Genomic DNA, 25,329 nt, shown 5'->3' with positions numbered 1-25,329 from the left:
GCCTAGAGCCCGTGCTCTGCAACAAGAGAAGCCACTGCAATGAGAAGCCCGCGCGCTGCAACGAAGAGTAGCCCCCACTCGCACAACTAGAGAAAGCCCGCGCGCAGCAACGAAGACCCAACGCAGCCAAAAATAAATAAATAAATTTATTTTTTTAAAAAAAACCAAGCTCGTGGTTTGCCATGATTGTCCCTGTGAAGAGGAGGCTCAGAGCTCACCCGGCAGTAGCCCTGAGGGACTTGGGGGAGGGTATCCCCATTTTCACCCCCTGAAGGCAAACGCCAGGCCTGGCTAGAGGGAAGCACCTGTGCTTGGCATGTCACCACCCCCCCCGACCCCTGCAGCACATGAGGTCACGGTGCTCAGCCTCGGAGGCCCGCCATACATGCCCAGCCTGACTCCGAGTGCCCCTGGGAACCTGTGCTGCCCAAGGTGGGCTGGGGGCTGCCCGGGGAAGGTACCCGCTGCTGAAGAGCAGAGCTGACCCGGCTGACTTAAACAGTGCGGGCAGAGCAACTTCCCATGAAGACCTCATGAACGGGCAGACATTTCCAGTTTTCCCAAGGGAAGCGAATATCCAACCCTTGCCCTTCCCAAATTGCGCATATATCTAGGCAAGGTCCCTGAGAAGGCTTGAAAATGCAATGCCTCACCCCGACCCCAGAGGTAGCACATGCACTGAATTCAGGTGTAGCTCACTGATACCAAGTCTTTCCTAAGACTGGGATATGGGGGAAGGGAGGAGACAGCCACTCGAAGGAAAAAAAAAAATCAACCTCCTAAAGGTAGGAAATGAGAAATAGGTAAGTAGTTGCAGGTTAGTGCAGGTTAGTGATGTTCTGAAAAGCATGTATCCAACAGCCCGGGATTCCATTCCTGCTTCCCCACCTACTAGCTGTAGGTCTTGCACAAGTCCATCCACCTTTCTGGGCCTCAGAGCCCTCATCTCTAGGATGGGGCTAACGGGAACCAGGACAGCTACTGGCGGACTTCTGGGGACCCGCCGAGTGCGGAGCACACAACTGCCCTGCTGGTTTGCGTCTCCCTCTCACTGCTTCTTAGTCTCATCGTAACAAACGTGAGCTCGCGAGGGGATACAGGGTTCCTCGGAGACCATCACACAGAGGTCCCAGCTCCAGGCTGCCGTCCCAGGGACATAGAAGAAACCGGGCTCACTCTCAGAGCCCACGGGCTCCTGTTTGACGGGGCTCCTTAGTTCAGGAAAAGTGAGGGCCTGGAACGGAGGGGTCTGCTTTCCTCTCCCTGCTGCTGGTCCCTTCCCAGCCCCCCACCTGGCCAACCTGGCCAGCTCTAGGGAGACTCAGCCACTTCACCTCTGCCTCCTGGGAGGAGGAGTCCGGGACTGAGGCTGCCTCTCTCTGCTCCCCCTCCCATGCTTGCCATGGGAAAGCAAGGTCCTCTGTACTCCTGCAGGATGCCCGCTGGGTCTGAGCAAGGCACAGCTCGCCGGGGCCGGGGGGCTCTTCCTTCTCCAGAGCTCTGCCTCAAGTCCCCGGGACTGGGGGGAAAGAAGACCTTTCCAGGCTGCTGGTGGCTTTGCGCTCACCTGCTGGCCCTGCCACGGAGCGGGGCATCACTTGGCTGGTGGGCTGGGGAAGGCTCAGAGCGAGGCGAGGCGGGGCGGCGGGGCGGGGGGGGGGGGGGGATGTCTCAGCCTGCGGCAGCCAACCCTCTCCCGCCTCCGGCAGCTGAGCAACACCTCTGGTCAGCCTGGGGGCGTGGGGGGCGGCGGTGGGGCGCTCCAGACCCAGGGGACTCAGGACAGGCCTGGAAGGAGCCGAGGAGCCCGGAAAAGAGGCAGCCGGCTGGGCAGCCCGCAGCATCTCGGGGCAGCCGGGCGGCCGAGTCGCCAACCCCGCAGGCGTGCGGCGCTGCCCGGGGGCCACAGGTAACGGGGTGCCGGGCTCCCGCTCCAGGCCCCGCCGCCCCGGGCCGTTACCTTCCACTTTGGTGAGGGTCAGGACCGGACTGTTGCAGGCGCTGAGCGGGGCCACCCGGGCCGAGTGCTTCTTCATGATGAGCCGTCCGCCTGCAGGAGCGCCGCCGCCGATCGCCTACATGCTGGGGCCGGCTGGAGCGCGCCTCGCGGGCCCGGGGGCCTCCTCCGGGGAGGAGCGCGAGCGGCTGGCCGCCCCGGCCCTGCCTTCCCGGGCTGCCGTCTCGGCGCGGGGCTCACTGCGGCGGCCGCCCCGCGGAGCGCACCGTCTCCGGCCGCGCAGCCACTCCGCACCCGCGCGCACAGCCTCCCGCTCCGAGGTCGCCGCAAACTCCAACGTCACGTACAAGTGCGCTCCCCGCTCCCACCCCGCGGGCTCACCTGCTCCGCCCCCCGCCCCGGGCCGCCCAGCCCCGCAGCCCGGCTTCCTCCCTCGGAGCCCGGCCCCGGGTGCAGCCTCCGGGCCGGGCCGGCCCGCAGCTCCCCGGCAGCCCCCTGCCCTTTCCTGTGACCAGCGCAGGGGAGGGAGGCCCTGCAAACTTAGCCTCAGCGCTTCACAAGTTTAAACGGGGAGTTGTTCGACTTCGGACGGAGAGCTGCCTCCTCCCTGCGCAAATTCCTGAATTATTGGTTTACGGGAAGACTCAGAAAAGAGCGAAGCTCTCCGCGGCTGGCATTAACTTCTCTGAATGAGTCTAGGGCACATTTTCTGCCTGACCCCGGTGGACAGCTCTTTTTTCTTTTGGAGACGATGCCAAGTCCAGAGAAGCAGGGCAGCCACAAGAAAACCAAGGCTTGAGATTTCTGCCCCTGCCCCAGTCCGGAGAGGCCAAACTCCCTGGGAAGCGGGGAAAGCTTCATTTCCGCCCAGATCCCAGGTTTTCGCTGCAGCGTTTGCCTCTGCAGGCACCGGTCTCACTGCTCCCACTCAGACCCACCTGTAAGCCACTGACCAATGATGCTTGATAAAAAGCAATGACATACCTCTTGCATCACTAGCTGGGCGATCTCTGAGTGACTCCCTGGTACCCAGGGCGTTTATCCCATGATAATGCACCATCAAAAACACCCTGCCATCATCTCTGCAGGTAGGATGCACAGGACTTGTGTGGCCCCCAAACTCCAAGGGTTTTATGGGCATCTCATTCACGCATGCGCAGGCACCAGTTCTCTGTTTTGGTCTCAGTCTCCACTCTCCACTGGGAATCTGAAGGCTCCGTAGTGACTCAAGGTGGGTTTCGTTGTTATTGTTAAGTCCTTACCCAGAGTTTCGGAACCCCCCCCTTCCACACTCTACCTGGTTTCCTGTCTCAAAGTTGATGTTCTACTCTGTGACGGTATCCTCAGCACCCATAAGGGTAACTCAGTGGCGTGGCAGAGGCGGAGAGTGACCTCAGAGCTACAGGGTTTCCCTAGCCTGGCACCTACCAGCTGCCTCTGGTGACATCCACCTGCATGCTCCCAGGTCTCTGGTAGAAGTGGTTCCTACAAGCTGCTCTGGTAGGGTTCTTGTTATTACTTGCCCTCTTGAAGAGCCGTGATGAAAAGAATGGTTCCTGGGTCTCCAAAAAGCCAGGGCTTCCCAGGGTTGCTGCCTCATCATCATAGCCAAGGAAAGGTTTTAGGGTCTCCTCAGAGCCCTCTAGTGGTAGCCTCCACGCTGTGCGCCCCTCACAGGGAGCTTGTCCCCAGATCCCGAGATAACATTACAGTAATTCACTAAGCCATTCCCTTCCTCGTACATATTAAGCACCAATAAGCTTAAAGCAAAAAAAAAAACCAAAAACAAAGCAAACAAAAAAACAAATCTCTTCTATCATATTCTGTGTTATTTCATCAAGTTCATCAATCATTTACTATATACACAGTAACTAAAATAAATATCACATCATAACAGTACCCATTTTTTGAGCACTATGTATCAAGTACTGTGCTAAGAGTTTTACATAAATCCTTTCATCTTCTACTCACAAAAGCTCTGTAAAAATCATTGTTACCTTGTTTTACAGATGGGGAAACTGAGGCTAGGAGAGGTTAACTAAGATGTCCCAGGTCAACAGGCTGAGCAGGGATTTAAATCCAAGTCTGAATGAATCAAAAGCCTGCACTTACCACCGCTCTGCTATTCTCTCACATTATAAATGTAAAATGCAAAAATGCCCCGTAACTATTCCAACTGAGGTGGGAGACACAAGTAATCCATAATCCATTTCCTTTCATTTGAATGTGGTTTTGGAAAAGTTCATCATGCTCAGGCTTGTCTGAACTGTCCACACTCAATCTACGGCAGAAGTCACAACCACACTGTCCAATAAATATCTGTCTGATTGTTTTTTAGGGATCTACTTTCTATTTATCACAATGTTATGTACAAGTCAAATAGGTAATTAAATATTATCAATATTAAATACCCCTGTCATTAATTTCACTCATTAATTAACTGTTACCTAAACCTTTTTTCCCCCTGCAGGATACCCCAGGACCTTATGATACCTGAGAGATCATCACCTCTTCACGGCTGTCAATTTCTGCTTACCAAAGAGGCGGTACCAATTCTCAATTTCCTCCCCTTAATTGTAAGTACTCAGTGCTGTTCTTTTTTTCTATATTCAACTCAATCAGCCTTGGGTGCTCCCTCACCTTGTGTTCCAAACAAACAAACAAAAAAACTTACTCTCCCTCCTGAAATAAAAAACAAATTTCCTCTGCTCCATTTTAAATCAGGAGTCCCTGCTGATTTCCATACGAGTACTGATACCCCTCAGCATACATCTTTTTTGGGAGTAGGTGTGAAGCGGATGCATATTTAAAAACTTACATACATAAAATTATTCTAGAAAGTTAACTGTGTACTGGTGTATGAGTACACACTAGTATTTTGAGAATTCCAACAATTTAAAACTCTATGCTGGAGTTAGGCTATAATGATCTAACTCAGGGATATCTAGAAAATCACCAAGTTCCCCACTTAACACCTAAATCTCAAATTACCAAAAAAAAAAAAAAAAGGTGCTAATAATTCTTTCAACAAAGAGAGAGACATGATCCCTGAAATATCAATGGAAACAACTTTGTATAAGTAATATCCAGGCCAGAGGATGGAGCCTTTGACCTCTGACCTCCGTTTCTCTTTGGAGGATACGAATGTGAGCTAATAACTGAAGGATATCATTGGGCATCCACCTGTCTTAAATTTAGCATTACAGGGATTTATCTGAAAGGAGATCTGGGGTGACTTTTCAGGTCATATTCACTACCAGATCTTCCTTGTCATCTTCTGAAAACGTATGGTACGGTGGTTCGCCCATCAAAGCCAAGCCTTTCCTCAGCTCTACATGAGATGGCAGCTGTTCTGATAGAAGCCAGTTCTTTGTCACTAACCCCACTCCCTTGTTTGTTTTTCTCTTTTCATCAGTGCAGTTGAGGAGGGGGGATATTTAATGGCAGTTAGTGGCTGCCTGGTATGGTGTGCTCATAAAGACGAGATGGTCTTTGTGTCCTTAGTATTACAGCCTGATCACTGAAGTAAGTTCACTGAATAGATACGAGGGTAACAAGGCTTTGATGCAGAACTTACACAACACAAGCCTGAGTGTTACACTCCCTGGCCTGCCCCCAAAAGCGTCTCTACCGTCTCCCCACTTCCCACTTGCAAACCAGAGAGGAAGAAGTAAAAAGAGGGGGCCCAGAGAAGAAAGGAGGTGAAACAGCCAATTTTTCCTACCACCAAGTGGCTCTATTTCAATTGCAACCCAGCGGTGGGGATCCACCCATGACCTTTTAGGAAGAAAAAGGCAGATAAGCCTGGGGTGAATCACCAGGAAGGGGTTGCTATGCAGGGCCTGGCTGATTCCTCAAACTCTGGAGGCTCACCATGCTTCCTCCTGGCGCTGGGCTCCCAGCTCTGGGCTGACACTCAGGCTCCAGCCTCTCTAAATAACTCGTGTTGCCCAAATAACCTGTTCTGCCTTCCTGAGCAGACTAGTACTTCTGCCATCCATGGGGGGTCACTGGCCTATTCTTTCCTCTGTGCTGGTATATGAATAGCTATAGTCCAACTGTACTATTCCAAGAAGGCATCCAATCTCTTTGGTGGGGTTAAGTGGTACTTATGATTCTCTTGAGGCCAAGACAGCATGGAAAATGTCTTGAACAACAGCCAAGAGCTTGACTTTGAACTCCAGCCTTGCCAATTGGAGTGGCCAACCTTGAGTGGTCACTCAGTCTATTTTGGCCTCAGTTTCCTAATTTGGGCCCGAGAGGGTTTTCAAACTGTGTTTCCTGGTCTCTATGCAAAGCAACTCTACTTTTACCTGTCGGGGTTCCATGTTAGATTTGATTTATAAAAATGTTGTCACTGTTAAAAGGAAAGTTTTGAAAACCATTGACTCTATAGTTTCCAAGATCCTGTTTGGCTTTAAAATTTGGGGTGTGTGAAATTATCTTCTTAGATAAGACAATTGTCGCTGCCTCCAAAGGTCTTAAAAGGATCTTATTCTTTGCGAATATCTCCACTTAGTTAAATAGACTCTTGCTTTAAGTGGTTTTCTCACTTTTTAGACAAAGTAAGAAACACGTTTACATTTGTCACAATTCATAAAGTTGTATAGTAAAGAGGATGAATTTTACTGTTTGTAAATTATATATCATTTTTAAAATTGGGAAAATATGTTTTACCTATACAAACATATATATAACTGATTTTAATATTTAATAAAATATACCTTTTACCATGTTTTGGCTATTCTATTCTTTTTCTATTCATTTTGTTCTATTCTTTTGTGTTCTTTCATTGCAAAAAAAATGCTGATTGTGATCAACTTAGTTGGTTTTATACCTTACTCATGGTTCATAATCCATGTGATTTGAAAAATATTGTTAACAATAATATTCTTTGTATGTGAAGATCTTTACTTAATCGGTTCAAAATAAATAATAAAAATTTAAAATCCAGCTAAGATCTTCAATAGCCAGAAAGCAGACCACTTCAATTAATTCACTCTGAACTATTAACACTGTTTCATCGTCCTCCTACAGTATTAAGTAGTAAGAGTAACAAATTATTTTTGTGGTTGCCAGCATTTAAAAATAATCACTTAAAGTAGTTCCAGGAACCAGAAATGGACTTTTACCCAAATAAGTCAGTCTGCAGCATTCAGAAGCTTTCAGAGTGGAGCAAACATTGGTATTTCCAACAGGAGAGAAAGTCTAATGATTAAAAGAAATTAACTCTCATGCACTGGGCAGCTCATCGCCCTGATCTGGCAGGAATAATTGATAACCTTTTTCAATAACTTCAAGTGCAAGTGCAGGAAACAAGATGGTGGCCTTCCCCATCTTCACATCTCCCTTCTCTTCTTCAGCAATGTGTATGACCAGGATAAACTCAGACTCATTGCGGTTCCATAGGATTTCTCCTCTTTCTCTAAGGAGAAATGTCAAGGTTGGATAACTCCAGGCAGGGACATCAAGAGGCCGGATCACTGGATGTCACCAGTGGGCTTCCAGACACATCCTGTCCAGGCACCTCCAAGCCTTCTCCATGGTGACTAGACAACAGCTGGCCCTGTGGTCATGCCGGGCCCAGAGCTGGGGGTCATGATGAACGATGGGGGAGGTACAGAGGTAGGAACAGGATGTCCGGTAGTTTCCTTTGCAGATCCTAGGCTGTCCTGTGCTCAGGGAGAGCAGCACAGCTGGGGGCGCTCCTAGGTGGACACCTGGATTAGCCTGGGGCTCCCTCTCCAGAGACCTAGCTAGGTGCCAACACAGTTGAGGGGTGTAGAGGGACCATACAGTGTCTGGTAGGTACTCAGGCAATGATTGTTCTCCTCCACCTTGGGAAATGGACATGCCAGCTGCCACGAATTCCTTCCGACACCCTGAGTCAGTATCGAAAGGGGCACTGCTTATAAATGGTTTCATTAGGGCAAGTTGTTCAATCTCTCCAGGCTCAGCCATTTCATCCTTAAAATGGAGATAATAATAGTAGATACCTTATGGTGTTGTTGTGAAGAGTAAAGGAATTGATACTACGGTAAGTGGTTACAATAATATGTGGCAGACGGCAAGAACTCAGAACACATCAGGCACTATTTTCCGTCTCTCCCAGTAGGTTCTTTAATGGGGAGGGGCCATCTCTGTTTTGTTGTATCTCCAGGGCCGAACACAGTGTATGGCTTATGTAGTAGGTGCTCAAAGCAGGAAGGAAGGCAGGAAGGAAACAAGGGAGAGAGGGAGGGAGGGAGGGGCAAACTCACAGGACCCAGAGTTCAGAGTCTTCTAGAATTGTCGGCTTCACCCTCCTCCAGGACTGTACCTTCTGCCCGTGTGGTACCGGGGGTGACTAACCGCGCTGGCTGATTGCCCTGTGCCCAGGGCTCTCTGGCCCTCACTGGCTTCGTCTCGGGGGAAGTGCTTTAGAGGCCAGGACAGTGGACCCAAGGTGAGGAGCGCGATCCGATGGCATTTAGCTCAGAAATAGCTGCCTGCCGTTTTCCGGGTGATCCACCGACCACAGCTGGCCTCCTGTCTGACCCCCTTCCCCCCCCGCTCTTCCTCCCCCGCGGGGTGGGAACTAGGATACTGACCTACATCGCATCCCTGTCGACACCCGGGGCAGACTCCCTTGGCTGGTGTTTGTTTCCAAGGGTGAAACAAAGCGACTGGCCTTCAGACTCGGCTTGAAAAGAGGAAAGATGTATGGGTTTGGGAAGGAGCCACTCCACTCTTGAGTTACTAAGCGCAGGGCAGGGCAGCACCCACAGGCAAGGATGCCGTTGCCGTTCCATGAGGACCATTCAAGTTGGGCGGACAGAAGTTCAGAAGTTCTGATTTCTGAGATCGGGGCCTGCTCTGACTCAGAACGCCCTTTGCATTTGTCCGAGGCAGTGATCACCTCTGCCCTGCCCTGCAGTTAGTTGTATACTCTTTTTCAGCTTCCTGCTGGGCTGTAAACCCTGCGAGGCAGGGACCTTGCCCACGAACAGGGCCTACGTAAGCATCATTGAGGGAAGGAATGAAAAATCACCGGGGCAGAAAGAGCTGGAACTTGCCAGCGGTGGAGATGGACAAGAAGCTGACTCCAGAGCAGCAGACGCAGCAGGGTTGCAAGAGGCAGGTTCTGTCAGGATGGGTGTCCTGAAGCAGCCCCTGCAGGAATCAGGGAAGTCTTGCCCCTTCGTCCAAGGAGCTCCAGGCAGCACAACTTCCTGGGTGCTCTTCACACCATCCCTGACCCCCGCTGGCTTCTTTCCTCTCCTGAGGACCTGGCTCTCCTCCTCGGTTCCTCGTTTAGGCTGGTGGATCCAGGAAACAGCTCAGCCCCCCCGCGTTTTCCTAGTGCCAGCAGCCGCTACACGCCCCTCACCGGCCCCTTCCTCTACCCCCCGGCTCCAGGCCCACCATGCTCCTTGCCAAGCAAAACGTCCTGGGAAGTGTCTTCCGTTGACCTGACCCTGGAATTCCCGTGCCTAAAATCGTTCTCCTCGCTAGACTGCTTTCCCTGAAGTCTTGGTCTGGCTCTCTTTTCCCTGAGGACAAACTTTCCTCTGGCTATGGGTGCCTTTCACTCTTGGCCAAGCTGCTGTCTTCAGAAGCCCTCAGGCCCTGCCCTGGCCTCTGGCAGTTTTCTGCCACCTCAGTCTCTGGTTTCAGAGAAAGGGGGGCCCTGGTGGAGGCCAGGAAAGCCAGGTTCTTGGCGGGGCAGGGACCGGGGAGTGTGGCTCTAGCATTCCTGCTCTCTGGAACTCACGCTTACCAATCACTTCGCTGAAAGGCTTCAGTGAAGCGCATATTCTGTTCCTGGGGGTGTGCTCCCTGCTCGGTGACAATGAAGGTGAGTTCTGACCAGTGACACCCCACGCATGACACGCTGAGGCCACACCTCAGAGCACAGCTGACCGAGTCCAGTGGAACTCTGAACTCCCTGCGTGAGAGTGACAACTGTGCCCGTCAGAGGTGATCACCAAATGATCCACTGACCCAGAAGTATAAAGTGCTCCAAAGAAACAATTGTGTCTTCCCCAAAAGCACTGAGAATGGCCCTTTTCTCCCTTGTTTTGCATAAGGTATCTATTGACCTGTACTGGGCATACGGGGGCCTGGTTGCAGTAGTCACCAGACAAGCAGGTGCAGGACAAAGGGAGAAAGATGTTCCACAATTTAATCAGATACCAGGAACACACCTCATTTTTTTTTTTTTTTTTTTTTTTTGCAAAAGCAAACAAACCAAAATCCTGCTTAAGGCCAAGTCTGTTCTTTGCTTGGGGTCTGAAAGAGAAGGTCCCACCAATTTTGGACAAAAGCAAGAAGAGGCCAGAGGTCTGGAGGTTACATCCTGCTCCTGACTGAGGCAGTTAGTTACGCCTTCCCGCCCAAATGATTGGCTAATGTAGAAAAAGGGGACAAGCCTCAAGGTTTCCCTAAAGCTCCGGTGGGGTTTGGAGGGTTAAAAGTATGCATGGTTGTTCCTAAAATTATCTCGCTGGTATTAGAGTATTTCTGTCTTGTGGATTCCAGAAATATGTTCCAATGAATAACTCCTTGTCACTCTGACAAAGGTGAGCTTCTCAGTGCTTCAAGGGCACATCTGAGGCAATGGATTAGGGACCAGCCCAGAGCACTCGTTGGTGAGACCACTAGGCTGGGTTTAGATTCGCCATAGCACGTCAACACAAGTATGATTTTCTAGCCAATGGGAACGTTTTGAAATCATCTAGACAAAATTTGTTCTTGGATTTTTGTCAGTCCCCACTTTACTTTTAAGATGATTGTCTTTGGAAGTTTCGTGTACTACTGATGGGAACAGAAATACACCCTTTCTGAAAGTTGGCAGAATCTATTGAAATTCCTACAAAATAAAAGCTTTTATGGCTTATTACCCACTATTTCCATTTTTAGGAATTTCTCCCAAGAAATCATCTGATGTGAATAGAGATATATTACAAAGATGTTCATCCAAGTTTTCTTCTTAATAAGTAAAAAGTTGGAAACAACCTAAATGTTCAACCACAGGGAAATGAGAAATAAAGTATGGTGTACTTACACAAAAGAGTTTAACACAGCTGATAAAACAAGTTGTTCAATAACACAGGGAAAGTTCTAGAGAAAAAACAAACTATACATTTTATCCAATATGATCTTTACATACACTACATAGTTCCTTCATCTGTAGACCATGTCATTCATATATATATAACATATATATATAATAATATACATGTTATATATATAACATGTATGTTACACATATATATATGTTATATATATTCAGAAAAAAACTAAATAGGTTACCACTTTTTCCCCATTTTTTTCTAACCACCACAAATAAAAACAGTGATTCATTCACTTTTCCTAAAGGAGACACTTCTCTAAAGGAGAAAGTTGTTCAGTAGAGGACGGGATTGAGACCAATCTTGATGCTTAAGAATAGTTTAAAGGGTCTAAAAATGTGTCTCTTATAAACATACAAATGCTAATGATAACAGGAAAAGTCTTCATGTACAGGAGTGCATAAAATAATGGTGTGGTTGGTTTTTATTTTAAAATATTTAGACAATTTCTATTCTTTTTTATAGAATATCTTTTTACATCCATGCTTCTAAAGCCATTGTTCCTCTGCCTTTGCAGAAGTGTCTATTATAATATCAAAAATAAATATACAGTTCTGTTCTCTGTATTTTAAATATTTTGCTTTCTCACATCCTTTTTATATCCTTGCTGTATAAATTTTCAGAACATGCTAGTAATGAGCAAAGAGAAGGTAGGAATGAGAAAGGTGCTTTAATAACAGCACTGACTTCTTCCTGCAGGAAGGAAGGAATGCAGACCTTGAAAGCTCTTGAGGTGGTGAGAGGCATTGGTCCCCCTCCTACCTGGGTGGAGATCTCCTGGGCTCAGCAATGACCAGTTGCCTTGGCCTGACTGCTTCTGCCTTTGTTCCAATCTCAGTGAAATCTTTCCCTGTCCTCTCTCTCCTTCATCTTTTCATTCCTGCTTCAATGTAGCTTTAGATTTTGCCCTTGAGTGTACATGAGTGAAAAGGCTAATGGGTCAGCATCTGTCTTAGATGGGAGGATGGCCATTGCCTTGCATCCTGGCTGGGCTCCTTGCTGCCCCATCACCTCAGTTTCAGGGCACGGGGTAGAAATTATTATTAGACATTATTTTATTAATGGATTTGTGTATACCCATTACATATTGTTTATTAATACAAATACTTCTCAGCTTGGATTTATTTGGTCTGATCCATCCTCTCCACTTCTTGAAAGCTCAAATGTACAAAGTGTGACACAATTCACTATCCCCTCTTTCTCTCAAGCTTGATTTCTTTCCTTGTTGCTGTCTAAAACATGCCCTTTTCCATCTCTACCTTACCCCTCCTTTAAGCCCATTCTTCTTGTAAAACTATAAAAATGGAAACAAAAAAACAGACCATCAAAAGGAAACCATCATGCAAAACTATAATCCAAAAAGATATGTGCACCCCAATGTTCACAGCAGCAGTATTCACAATAGCCAAGACATGCAAACAACCTAAATGTCCATCAACAGATGAATGGATAAAGAAGATATGGTACATATATACAATGGAATACTACTCAGCCATAAAAAAGAATGAAATAATGCCATTTGCAGCAACATGGATGGGCCTAGAAATTATCACACTAAGTGAAGAAAGTCAGAAAGAGAAAGTCAAATGCCATATGATATCACTATATGTGGAATCTAAAATAGGACACAAATGAACTCATCTACAAAACAGACTCACAGACATAGAGAACAGACCTTTGGTTGCCAAGGGGGAGGGGAGACAGGGGTGGGATGGAGCGGGAGTTTTGGATTAGCAGATGCAAGCTATTATTCTCTATAGAATGGATAAACAACAAGGTCCTACTGTATAGCACAGGGAACTGTACTCAATATCCTGTGATAAACCATAATGGAAAAGAATATGAAAAAGAATATATATATATATATATATATATATATATATAGCTGAATCATTTTGCTGGATACCTGACACTAACACAACATTGTAAATCAACTATACTTCAATAAAAAAACTATTTTTTAATTAAAAAAATAAATAAAATAATTAAAAAAGGAAACTGTCATAGACACTTGCATTCAAGTCTTGAATTCCCTGCTTTTGGCGGTGAGAACGAAGCCTGGTACAGCTCTGTGAGGGGCCCAACTTATGGGAAACATGAGAGCAGCTCATCGATCTTTGTTTTAACCTTGACTGCTTATTTAAAGTGAGCTGGCATCAAATGCTCTATTGATAGCAGTATTCTAATTTGGGATGAGTAGCAGCCTAAAACATCTAAGACATGATGACTATGCTTGAAAATCTATCCCCGGCAGTGGCATTCTCAGAATTTAAGGCACGCTTCACCCGTGGCCCTGGAAGCATTATTTGATTCATTCATGAGATGGGAAAAATAAACCACAGAGGGTTCAATTCAACTATCCTTGGAGCTAACTGAAGATAACAACAACAACAACAAAAAACCCCAAAAAGATAACTTAAGGTTTCAGCCTAAACTGGAATAAAAAAAGTCACTTTCATTGCAAAATATTCACCCACAACCCTGTCCAGAAATGATATAGGTAAACATAATTTGTCTCCACTCAGATACATATTTGTAGGAAACCTCTCTGTGAATCTGAATGGTCGTGACAGAATCAAGCTGGGATTTGGAAAGCATGTACCTAATCCGATTCACAGCTGGGGCCTCTTTTGGATTTTGGCGAAAGTTCAGTCCTGCTTGGGCTTTGGGTATGGCTTACAGATGACACCCTGTGCCCGGTCCAAGTGGTTAAGAGCACGGGCCTTCTGAGGTAGAAAGGGTTTTGGAAATCATCTAGTGCATCACTCTTAATTTAGGCCAGGAAGGAATAAAACTAAAAGGAATGCAGAGAAACAAAAGACTAAGGCTATTCTGGGAACGCTAAATAGAGGCAACCTAAATATACCTCCAGAAGTGCACAAGGGCCAAAAGGACGAGGCCTGTCTTGCAGCTGCTGCTGCTAGGAAGCTGAGAGTATTTTAGATCGATGGGACCCACCTTCATTTCAGAGACTCTTCTGGAGGTAAAATAAAGAGGCTATTCCTTCTTGGACTTCAATTTTAAACTTTGGATGAGATTCAGGAAAATTCTAATGCCTTTAAAGTGACTCGTTTTTAGGAAAGGAAGTTGTGCCTCTAGGAAAAAAAAAAATCAATCTGAAGAAAAAAAAGACAATATGAGTGCTTCCTAGCTCCATATGGAAGTTTTCTGGGAGATGGGGGTTTCACAAGGTGAAATTAGGTGAATTAGAGCATCTGGTAAGGTGTTTCGTCAGAAAGGAAGACATAGGAAAAAGAGCAAACTCACATGCTTCTCACCATCAAGAAAGTGAAAAGATAACAAATAGAATATTTGTACCGCAAAAAAAAAAAAAAAGGGCCAAAGAATACCTCACCAAGCAGATACCTCACCAAAGAAGATGTACAGATGGCAAATAAGCAGATGAAGAGACGCTCCACATCATATGTCATCAGGGAAGTACAAATTAAGACAATGATGAAATGCCCTTATACATCCATTAGAACGGCCAAAATTGGAAACACTGACAACACCAAATACTGAAGAGGACGAGGAGCAACAGGAACTCTGCTGTATTCTTTTTTTTTTTTTTTTTTTTTGCGGTACGCGGGCCTCTCACTGTTGTGGCCTCTCCCGTTGCGGAGCACAGGCTCCGGACGCGCAGGCTCAGCGGCCATGGCTCACGGGCCCAGCCGCTCCGCGGCATGTGGGATCTTCCCGGACCGGGGCACGAACCCGTGTCCCCTGCATCGGCAGGCGGACTCTCAACCACTGCGCCACCAGGGAAGCCCTCTGCTATATTCTTGGTGGGAATGCAACATGGTGCAACCACTTTGGGAGACAGTTTGGCAGTTTCTTTCAAAACAGAACCTGCTCTTACCATATGATCTGGCCATCGTGCTCCTTGGTATTTACTGAAAGAAGCTGAAAACTTATGCCCACACAAAAGCCTGCACACAGCAGCTACGTTCATTTAACTGCCAAAACCTGGAACCAACCAAGATGTCCTTCAGTAGGTGAATGGGTAAATAAACGGGTCTATCCAGACCATGGAATATTACTAAGTGAAAGAATCTGATGTGAAAAGGCTATATATTATAGGATTCCAACCATATGATATTATGGAAAAGGCAAAACTATGGAGACAGTAAAAAGATCAGTGGTTGCCAGAGAGGGGGTGTGGTAGAAGGGGGGAAAAATGAATATGTAGAATACAGAGGAATTTTAGGGCAGTGAAAATACCCTGTATGATATTATAATGATGGAGAGATGTCCTTACCCATTTGTCCAGCACCAAGAGTGAACCCTAAGGTAAACTATGGATTGTGAGTGATTATGATGTGTCAGTGTAGGTTCATTCTTGGTAAAACATGTACCACTTTGGTAAGCGATGTTGATAATGGAGGCTATTTATGTGTCAGGGTCGGGGGTGTGTGAGAAATCTGTGTACCTTTCTCTCAATTCTGTTATAAACCTGAAACTGCTCCAAAACAATTCAATCTTTAAAAAATGAAAAAGAAAGAAGGGCAGAAGATCTGAATATCCATTTCTCCGAAAAAGATATACAAATGGCCAATGAGCGCACATGAAAAGATGCACAACATCAACAGACCTCAGGGAAATGCAAATCAAAACCACAAGGAGATATGACTTCACACCCATTCGGATGGCTAGAACCAAAAAGTCAGACAATAACAAGGGTTGGAGAGGATGTGGAGGAATTGAGAGGACAACCTCATACACTCTGGCAGAATTGTAAAATGTGCAGACACTTTTAGAAAACAATCTGTCAGTTCCTCAAAAGGTTCAACATAGAGTTATTATTATTACCCAGAAATTCCACCTCTAGGTATGTACCCAAGAGAATGAAAACACGTGTCCATACAATGATATGTACATGCATATTCACAGCGACACTGTTCATAATAGCCCCACATGGAAACATCCTAAATGGCCATCAAGTGATGAATGAATACAGAAAACTTGGGTGTATCCACAGAAAGGAACAGTATTCAACCGTAAAAAGGAATGAAGCGCTGATACACTCTATAACATCGATGAGCCTGAAAACATCATGCTAAGTAAAAGACTACATCTTGTATGATCCCATTTATACGAAATGTCCAGAACAAGCAAATTTATAGAGACAGAAAGTAGACTAGTGGTTCCTAGAGGGCTGGGGTGGGGGGAGAATTGGGGGGACTGTTAATGGGTAAGAAGTTTCTTTTGGGGGTGATAAAAATGTACTAAAATTAAAGGTGGTGATGGTTACATAATTCTGTGAATATACTAAAAATCACTGAATTGCACACTTTAGGTGAATTGTGTGGTTTGAGTTACATCTCAATAAAACTGTTATTGAAAAAACTTAAAATCTTTAAGAACGCTTCTTAAAATCTAATATAAAAGTTTATTCTGAACTATAGTCACACATATCTATTGGTATCTATTATTAAATAGTAAGGTTTTTTCACAAAAATATCAATCGTAGTTTACTGTGTTCGGTGGCATTGCGAGGTGACTTTGAAAATCATTTCTCTTGTTCCGTTTTTGGGGACTGATTTTTCTTAAGCAAATATGTGCTAAAAATGTTGTCATGAAAACAAACAAAAGATTGGTCAGGTTTTAAAACTGACCAAATACAGTCTTCAGACCAAGTGTTCAATACATCTACTCACTACCCGTATACTCCTCAGGCCTTTGACATTCTTTATTTTTTTTTAATATTTTTTTTAGTTTAATTAATTAATTATTTTGGCTGCACTGTGGCTTAGTTGCGGCACACAGGATCTTCATTTTGGCACGCAGGATCTTTTTTTTAGTTGCGGCATGTGAACTCTTGGTTGCAGCATGCGTGCGGGATCTAGTTCCCCAACCAGGGATTGAACCCGGGTCCCCTGCATTGGGAGCGCGGAGTCTTACCCACTGGACCACCAGGGAAGTCCCAGGCCTTTGACATCCTTAAGCGTTTGTCCTCAGAGCCCATTAAGTCACTAGAGATGATTATGATCCATACCTAAATATTTCAGCTCCTGCCTCTGTGAAGCGAGCCTGTCCCTATCTTCCCGGCACGGTGGTGGGGAGGACAGAGTGGGACCCTGCATCAATCAGAACTGCCCAGCAGTGCAGCAATGTGGCCTGGAGCCAACTGCTTCATCCACTCATTGGCTGGGCAAGGTCGCCAGGTGCTGGCCTGGTTCCCCATGTGACTGTTTCAGCTCTGTCGCTCAGCAAAGTACAAGCCGCCCACATCATAGGTGTCAAGGGTGCTTACAAATGGCCCAAATGCAAGAGTTAAGTCGAGGAATGCCAAGGGCTGCTGTAGATTTCCAGCAAAAGTTCTCTCGTCAGTGCTTAGTCCAGACTTTATTTTTCCCCTTTTCTATGTATGTTTTCCCTAAAGGCCAAAATAGGGAAAATAATGCCAAAAAATAGGGACCCATTCTTCCCTTTTTTCTACAGTGCATGGTTTTCTACAGTATAATTACTTCTTTTTCTTTCCAGGAAATCAGAATATCTACCCCCTTCACAAAGGCAATCAAACTAGGCTGGACACATGCCTTCTACCAACCAAGCAGGAGGCTTCCCGAGGGAACTGGTTTATCAAAGCCACTCAGGACAAGGTTATACTGACCAAGCATAGGGAAAACACCTTACAGTGAGTCTTGTATGTTTCTCTTTTTCAAAATCCTTGAAGGCCACACACAGTCCAATCCAGACGATTTACTCTATATCCTGGGAAGTGCTGAACCAGCTCTCCAAAAATAAAAGCCCTGACGTGCAGCATTTTCCAACTGCCCTGATGTAAATACCGATGCTACGGTCCATTTCAGGCTATCAATATGACGTCACTGAACTTGAAATTGGGAGATGTGTACAATTGCCTCTTGTGAAATGGCATGAGCCCGCTTCGGCATACCACTAGGTGTATTTAAGAGCACATTAATGATAATAAAATTTGAGGCCACCCAGTGCAGTGACTACAGCACCACAGTCTGAGTACCTATCAGTAAGGGGGGTTAGTGAGTCAACTAAAGCATACATCTTCAATCTTAACTGCCCACTACGGTCCTCGGACTCTGAGGCTCACATGACCCCAGTTATCCATCACATTTTAACCCGCCCTGGGCTAGCTGGCTGCAACGGCGAAGACAGGGGAAGCCCAGTCCTTTGACAGCTATATCGAAACCCAGTCTATCGTAGCTTCAACGTTCTTCCTTTCTGATGTGGCTTTTCATTAAATTCTGCTGATTCTCACGAATATATTTTAAACTGTCTTGACCCTCCTCTGTCTCCACTCTCATTCATTTCCCAAAGCGCCCTGGCCGGCGCGGTTGCTGGTTTCTTAACTGGACCCCTGGCATTGAGTCCTAGCCTCTCATGGCCGCTCGCTGTCTCCAGAGGGGTCTTTCGGAAACATAAGCGCTCCAGGCTCAGATGATCCGTCCCAACCATCACCCACCTGCCTTCTCCCTGCAGACATGATCACCTTCCCTGCGCACCTTTCCTTCCTGTCTGTTGCTTTCCACTCCTTTGAGCTCAGCTTCCGTGTCACTTCTACCAGGATGCCTCCGCTGGCCCTCAGCCCTCTGGTCCATGTCTCACACACACACTTGTGGTGGTCGGCCTCCTTCTGCAGCATCCGTCACCCTTTCCCCAAAGAGGCCGCCACGCACGGATTCTTCGAGCCTCGGCTCCTCCTGGTCTGAGTGAGCTCCAGGAGGGCACGAGTCTGTCCAGCCTCATCTCTAGGGCTTGGATGACGCAGGGCACAGGGGGAGCTGCCCAGTCCCTGGCATGAGGCCAGGTGCAAGGCGCTGAGAAAGGACTCTGAACTTGCCCACTTAACCCCCCTGATTGCTCTCCATCATCTACAGCAGGAGTTTGCAACTCTGGCTGCTCACTGGGTCACGTGAAAATACAGATGCTCAGACTCCTATCTCGGACCAACCAAATAACCTCAGTGGGGGAGGGATAAGGCATGCCTAGGCATCTGCATTCCTAAAGAGCATCCCAGGTGACCCTGATGCAGAATGAGGACAGAGGACCACACACCTAGAGGATAAACCCCTACACCTCAGCCTTCCCCAGACTCCACACCCATCTCTCACATCCCTGACTTCTAGAACCAGCTGTATGACCTTGGAGATGCCTTTCTTCCACCTCCGCCACCCTCTGGATGGAAAACTCCTCCTCTGCACTTTTGAAGACCCAGATCAGATGCTCTCTTCTCTGAGAAGCCCTTCCTGATGCTTCCAGGTAGAGCTGCTCTCTTGCATGCTTCCAGCAACACTGTGTTGCATGTGCAGTTCCCAGAGTGTGTTCCTTGGAACTCTAGCTTCTAGGGGTGGGGACTCTGGGAGACGGGAAGGGCTGCACAACACGTAGCCACCCACCGCCCCCCAGAAGATCCACAGTGTACGTTAGCTTATTAAAGGCTCTGAGGAGATCTGCAATAAAAACAACACAAAACCAAAACCCGCCGAAATTGATGTAACCCATTGTCTCTTACACTTATTTGATCATGGGCCCATTTTCCTCAGCCCAACACTTAGGAATATTCCTTAGGAGTTACTGTAATTATTTGTTTAAACATCGTTCTCTTCTGGACTGGTCTCCGAGCTCCTGGAGGACAGGGGTCATGTCTATTTAGCTTTCCGTCTTTGCTACTTGGCAAACTTTGAGCATTAGAATGTTTCTTGAACAAATTTTTGAATACTTTGTTACCTCTCGTGACTTTTCTCTGAAAAGCTCAACTATCAGGATTTCCGGCATTTGCTTTTTCAAAATATTTGCTCAGACGGGGATGCTGAGTTTCTGCCCCATTCCTACCAAGACCAACTCCACGGCAATTTAGAAACTGGAGTGTAATTCTTTCCTGCTCCATCCAACTGTCATGAATGTTTTATTCTCTTATCCATCACAGTTTCCCGGGAACAGTTTCATCTTTTAAAAGAAATACATAATCCTGGTTATCAACAGGAAAATGAGCAAAACGCCTTCAGAGGAACTCATTTCTTACTTCAGCAAAAGATGTTACTCAATGCATTAGAACACCAACTGAGGGCTCTTCTATTTCCTTTCTTTTTCCTTTGAAAGGAAAAGATATTTCCTTTCTTTTTCCTCTGAAATCGCTCAGCTGCCAGAGTTGATACTCACTAGGTTAATGTCTACTAAAAATCTCTCCAGTGCCTCTGGGGTATGAGTTGGTATCCATGTGTCAATACATCTTCCTGTGTTTATATTTACCGTGTGTTACAGGTAAGGGGAAAACCTGGAGGGCATTTCTAACAGCTCAATGTTAATGATGATGATGGTGTGTACAGGATATCAGAGAAGTAAATCTACTTAATCTTGTTAAGATTAAAAAATGTGGGTGTCGTTCAGCTGCCTGTGTTTTTCTGGTTGGTCTTTCATCACAACAGATGTGTTATTACTGCAAATATGCTCCCATTACAACCTGATGTTGGTTCTTTTAAAACTTCTGTTCTCTGGAATCAGTGATATTGAGTCAAGGTCAATGAAGATTTGGAAGCATCTCTGCAGATGCTCTTGAACAAGGACTGCAGTGCTCTCTGGGGGCGCAACAGCAAGCACGTGGCCTGATTTCACAGCCTGGAGTCTGCAGAGATGTCACCCTCCGCCCTGGGGTTCTTCATGGGTAAGAGAATGCCCTACATTTCTCCCTGCACCCACCTGCCAAACTACACCAGGCTGTTACTCATTCACTCCTTTGTTCCTTGATTCAGTGAATGTTTACTGAGCACTTACTTGTCGACTGAATAGAAATATGTACAACCTGAAAGTTGAGAGCTATGTCTTATGCAGTGGACATTCTGAGGACTTAAGCCCAGGACACGACATCTCAGAGAACTCTGGGAAACTGTTCAGAAGAGGCAAAGGGTGCAGGGGCAGGGAGAAGCCAGGATATAGAGGAGCTTTTGCAACAAAGACCACGTAGTTGGAACCTCAAAAGATTACTGTTAATAAAAGAAAACCAGAAATCTCAAGTTACGGAATTTAGCACTTCACTATGTATGGGAAGGTGTAGAGTCTGGGCTCACTGAAATCATCCCTTTGCTGTGCACCTCAGCTCCCTGGGGCCAGTATCCCGTGCTTTCCCATCCTGAGCTTCCTCAGAGTGCACTGTTCGGGTGGCTGTAGTATCTGATGGTTTTACGGGGGAGCATCCTGTTTCCATCCTGGGTTCCCCCAGGGCTCACGGTCAGGGCGGCTGTAATGCGATGGCTTGATGGCTGCGACATCCTTTGTTTACTGATACGGCAGGTGGCATTCTTAGTTCACACATCAGGCACTGTGCTGGTGGCTGGAGCTTGACAAAGACTATCCTTGACCAAAGTCCAGCCCAGCTCCCCTGAGCCCACTTCTCAATTGGGCCCATAGAGGCTAGAACAAACACTAACATACTTAAAAAAAAATTTTATTGAAGTATAGTTGATATACAATGTTGTGTTAATTTCTGCTGTACAGCAAAGTGACTCAGTCATACATATATATATTATTTTTCATATTTTTTTTAAGATTTTTAAAACGTGGACCATTTTTAAAGTCTTTATTGAATTTCTTACAATCTTGCTTCTGTTTTATGTTTTGGTTTTTTGGCCACGAGGCACGTGGGATCTTAGCTCCCCGATCAGGGATGGAATCCACACCCCCTGCATTAGAAGGCGAAATCTTAACCACTGGACCGCCAGGGAAGTCCCCTCTTTTTCATATTCTTTTCCACTGAGGTTTATCACAGGATATTGAGTATTGTTCCCTGTGTACACTTTCTAACAGCTCCAAGGCACATCCCTGGGATGACACCCCTTCCCTTAAAGAGCCTGTTTGCGAAAACTGAAGGCTGCCCAAAGAATTTACTGTTTGTTCCAGCCAACCCCTGATGATACCCTGTCTCCTGGTCTCTGTGGGAGGGTAGGAGTCAGATTTCAATAAGTGCCAGGTAATGGACCCAGACGGGTTTCTTAGGAACCACCCCCGTCCTGCATTTTCTAATTGTGCACTTCCCTGCCTCTACTGTCTACTGTCCTTGACGCTGCTGAGTCCCACACCCATCCCTTTCCAGTCACCTCTGTGTGAACTAAGAATGCCACCTGCCGTATCAGTAAACAAAGGATGTCGCAGCCATCAAGCCATCGCATTACAGCCGCCCTGACCGTGAGCCCTGGGGGAACCCAGGATGGAAACAGGATGCTCCCCCGTAAAACCATCAGATACTACAGCCACCCGAACAGTGCACTCTGAGGAAGCTCAGGATGGGAAAGCACGGGATACTGGCCCCAGGGAGCTGAGGTACACAGCAAAGGGATGATTTCAGTGAGCCCAGACTCTACACCTTCCCATACATAGTGAAGTGCTAAATTCCGTAACTTGAGATTTCTGGTTTTCTTTTATTAACAGTAATCTTTTGAGGTTCCGACTAGCTGGTCTTTTGTTGCAAAAATTCCTATATATCCTGGCTGCCCCCCTTGCCTCTTCCGAAGAGTTTCTCAGCATTATCTGAGATGCTCTGTCCCGGGCTTAAAGTCCTCAGAATGTCTGCTGAATAGAACATAACTCTCAACTTTTAGGTTGTGCTTTTTTTTTTTTCAGTCGACATCTATACCATCAGAGTGGAGCTCAGTGCTTTCCCTTACCATCAGCGGTCACTGAATAAAACCCGTTCTCCTGCTTTTACTGACATCCAGCTGTGTTCATCTTGGACAAGATCAAGCATCTGCCCTCATGGGGCTTACACTTCAGCAGGAGACAGTGAAGAAGTAGAGCAGGAAGTGGAGTGATGTGCTAGCAGGTCTGTGGGGGTCAGGGAGGCTCCCTTTGAGAATGTGAAAACTTAGCTGAAACCTGAAGGAAGAATAAGCTAAGAGCTGGGAGAAGCACATTCCAGCCGAAGGAGACATGAGGAAAGGAGGTGCAAGTCCCAAGAACAGAGCGAGCAGGACGTGCGTCAAGAGGTGAGGCTGAAAAAGCAGGTAGGGACCCAACCCACCTGGTCTTGAGGCCTCGATACCTCCGGATTATTAAAATGTTCCTTTATCTCCTGTGCCCCTGGCTAGGGTCATGGTGGGGAGCCGAAAGTGCGGGAAACCAGGTGGAATAAAGTCAAATTTGAATCAAGACATTGTACTGTGGGAACGGGATGGAAATCAGGCAAGAGATAAATTTCTGGTGCAATAGTCAGGATCACTGCATGCCTGGGGGAGGCTGGAGTGAAGGGGGTGCTGGGATGGTATGTGAGTTCTTTGACAAAGACCGTCTTAGCAACTGCTCCCTGGAAGGCCTGGCCAGGACAGCGGCGGGGCAGAGAAAGCAGCAGAGACCAGAAGGGTTCTGACCGCATTTCATGGCGGATTCATTGGATGCGAGTTGTGTCAACAGAACAGAATATTCGAGATCAGGCTGATGCGGAAGAATTATGCATTTACCTTGTGCTCCAATAATCCCTCTTCTAGCAATCGATCTCAAGAGAGGTACCTAAAGACATCTGTACAGGGTATTTGTTGCAGCACTATTTTTAACAGTAAAGGACTGGAAAGAACACAAATGTTCACCAAGAGGGGATGGAGAGTAAACCAGGGCATGATCACATGACAGAGTCCTAAGCAGCTAAAGAAAGCAACAAGCACTCCCCCCGCACTGACTGGGGTCTCTGAATACAGCTGGAATATCAATGAGGGTAATAACTATAATGGATTCAAACACGCCAAATGCGTTTGAAACCATGAGTTTATACAAAATACTTGGGAAAAAAGTCTTGGTTACTTTTGAAGGACGGAAGCCATCCTGTCCTCCACACACACCTGAGCTCCTGGCCATGGCTCCTTACTGTCTAGAATCCATGGACAGCCTTTCAGACCACTGCCTTATCCAGACTTCCCTTCTAGCCGACTTATATACAGCCGCCATTTCTTCCAAGACACAGGATGACTTAACTAGGCTTGTAGAGCGGCCCTCGTTAAACACTACCTCCTGCCTCTGTCTCCTTGTCTTCACCCAAGGGTGAAGAAATGTTTCTTCCTGCCTCTTGTGCACCAGAGGAAGTTAAGATGGTTTTTAAGAATGAAAAATAATTAATTGTCCTCCTTCTAAACAAGGTGAGGGAAAAAAATTAGCTAATATTGTTCTTTTTGATCCAAATGAAGAGGATTTTCCCAGGGTAGATACTACCGGAGCTTCTTGATTAGAGATTTGAATAAAATAATACATGGAAGTTGAGAGGCATAGAATGAAAAAGTTTATTGGACAGGTTAACTATGGTGGCATCTCCACCTGAGATACAGAACCTGTAGGCTTGTTTCTGAGCTCAAGAAAATTCTGAAATTCACAAGAGATCTAAAACCAAAAAATACAGGATGGTGAGCAGTAGCGAAATCCACCTTCAAATCTGCTGGTCCATCAGCAGATAAGGTAATAGGATCTTTCAGTCCCCACTGGGACTGAAATCTTTGTTGGAAAAGGACCTCAGCCTTCTCTCCCTCATTCCCTGCCTGACGTTCCCTGACAGCAAAAGCTTTTCCCCTGTGGCTCAGGTGAGAACACTGCTCTTGGTGGGCAGGCATCGGGGCTGTTCCCTGAATCAGGTGGACAGGTTATCAAGGATGACATTTCCTACAAACGTTTTCCAAGACTGATTGTTCAAAAAGGGGAACTTATACCCTCCTGTTGTGGATATTTTGGGTTTTCTTGGGTGATGGGGTTTCCCTGGGACCTCTGGCTGGGAGGTATGTTTTTGCATCCGCACAGATGCTCATGCACTTGCATACAGTGGAGTGGAATCTATTTCAGCACCTGGTACCTGGCCTCAGGCAAGTCGCTGATGCTCTGCATCTCAGGTTCCTCGTGTGCAAAATGGGGACCATAACCACCTCTCTCCTAGAGACACTGGGCGGGTAAATAAGATGATGTCTGTACATAGACAACAGACTTGTGTTGCCAAGGGGGGCGGGGTGGGGGGGTAGATTGGGAGCTTGGGATTAGCAGATGCAAACAAGCTATTATATAGAGAATGGATAAACAAGGTCCGACCGTATAGCACAGGGAACTACATCCAGTATCCTGTGATAAACCATAATGGAAAAGAATATGAAAAAGAATGTATATCTGTGTATAAATGAATCTCTTTGCTGTACAGCAGAAATTAACACAACACTGTAGATCAACCATACTTCAATAAAATAAATGTTTAAAAATGGTGTCTGGGGCTTCCCTGGTGGCGCAGTGGTTGAGAGTCCGCCTGCCGATGCAGGGGACGCGGGTTCG

General features: G+C 46.5%; 1 protein-coding gene across 2 annotated transcripts in view; it reads right to left on the bottom strand.

Annotated features, from left to right (window-relative positions):
• SLC35F3 (solute carrier family 35 member F3) overlaps positions 1-25,329 on the bottom strand; it is a 296,200-nt gene that overhangs the window by 111,086 nt on the left and 159,785 nt on the right. Inside the window, exon 1 of one of the 2 annotated variants that reach the window (XM_024115728.1) lies at positions 1,961-2,036. The exons of the other annotated variant lie outside the window; for it this stretch is intronic. Coding sequence (XP_023971496.1) covers positions 1,961-2,036 — 76 coding nt within the window. Of the gene's footprint in view, positions 1-1,960; positions 2,037-25,329 lie in introns of those variants that run through there. 2 annotated transcript variants of the gene reach the window in all.

Source organism: Physeter macrocephalus, chromosome 20 (assembly GCF_002837175.3).
Source record: "Physeter macrocephalus isolate SW-GA chromosome 20, ASM283717v5, whole genome shotgun sequence".
NCBI lineage: Eukaryota > Metazoa > Chordata > Mammalia > Artiodactyla > Physeteridae > Physeter > Physeter macrocephalus.
This window is presented reverse-complemented; position numbering and strand designations above follow the sequence as displayed.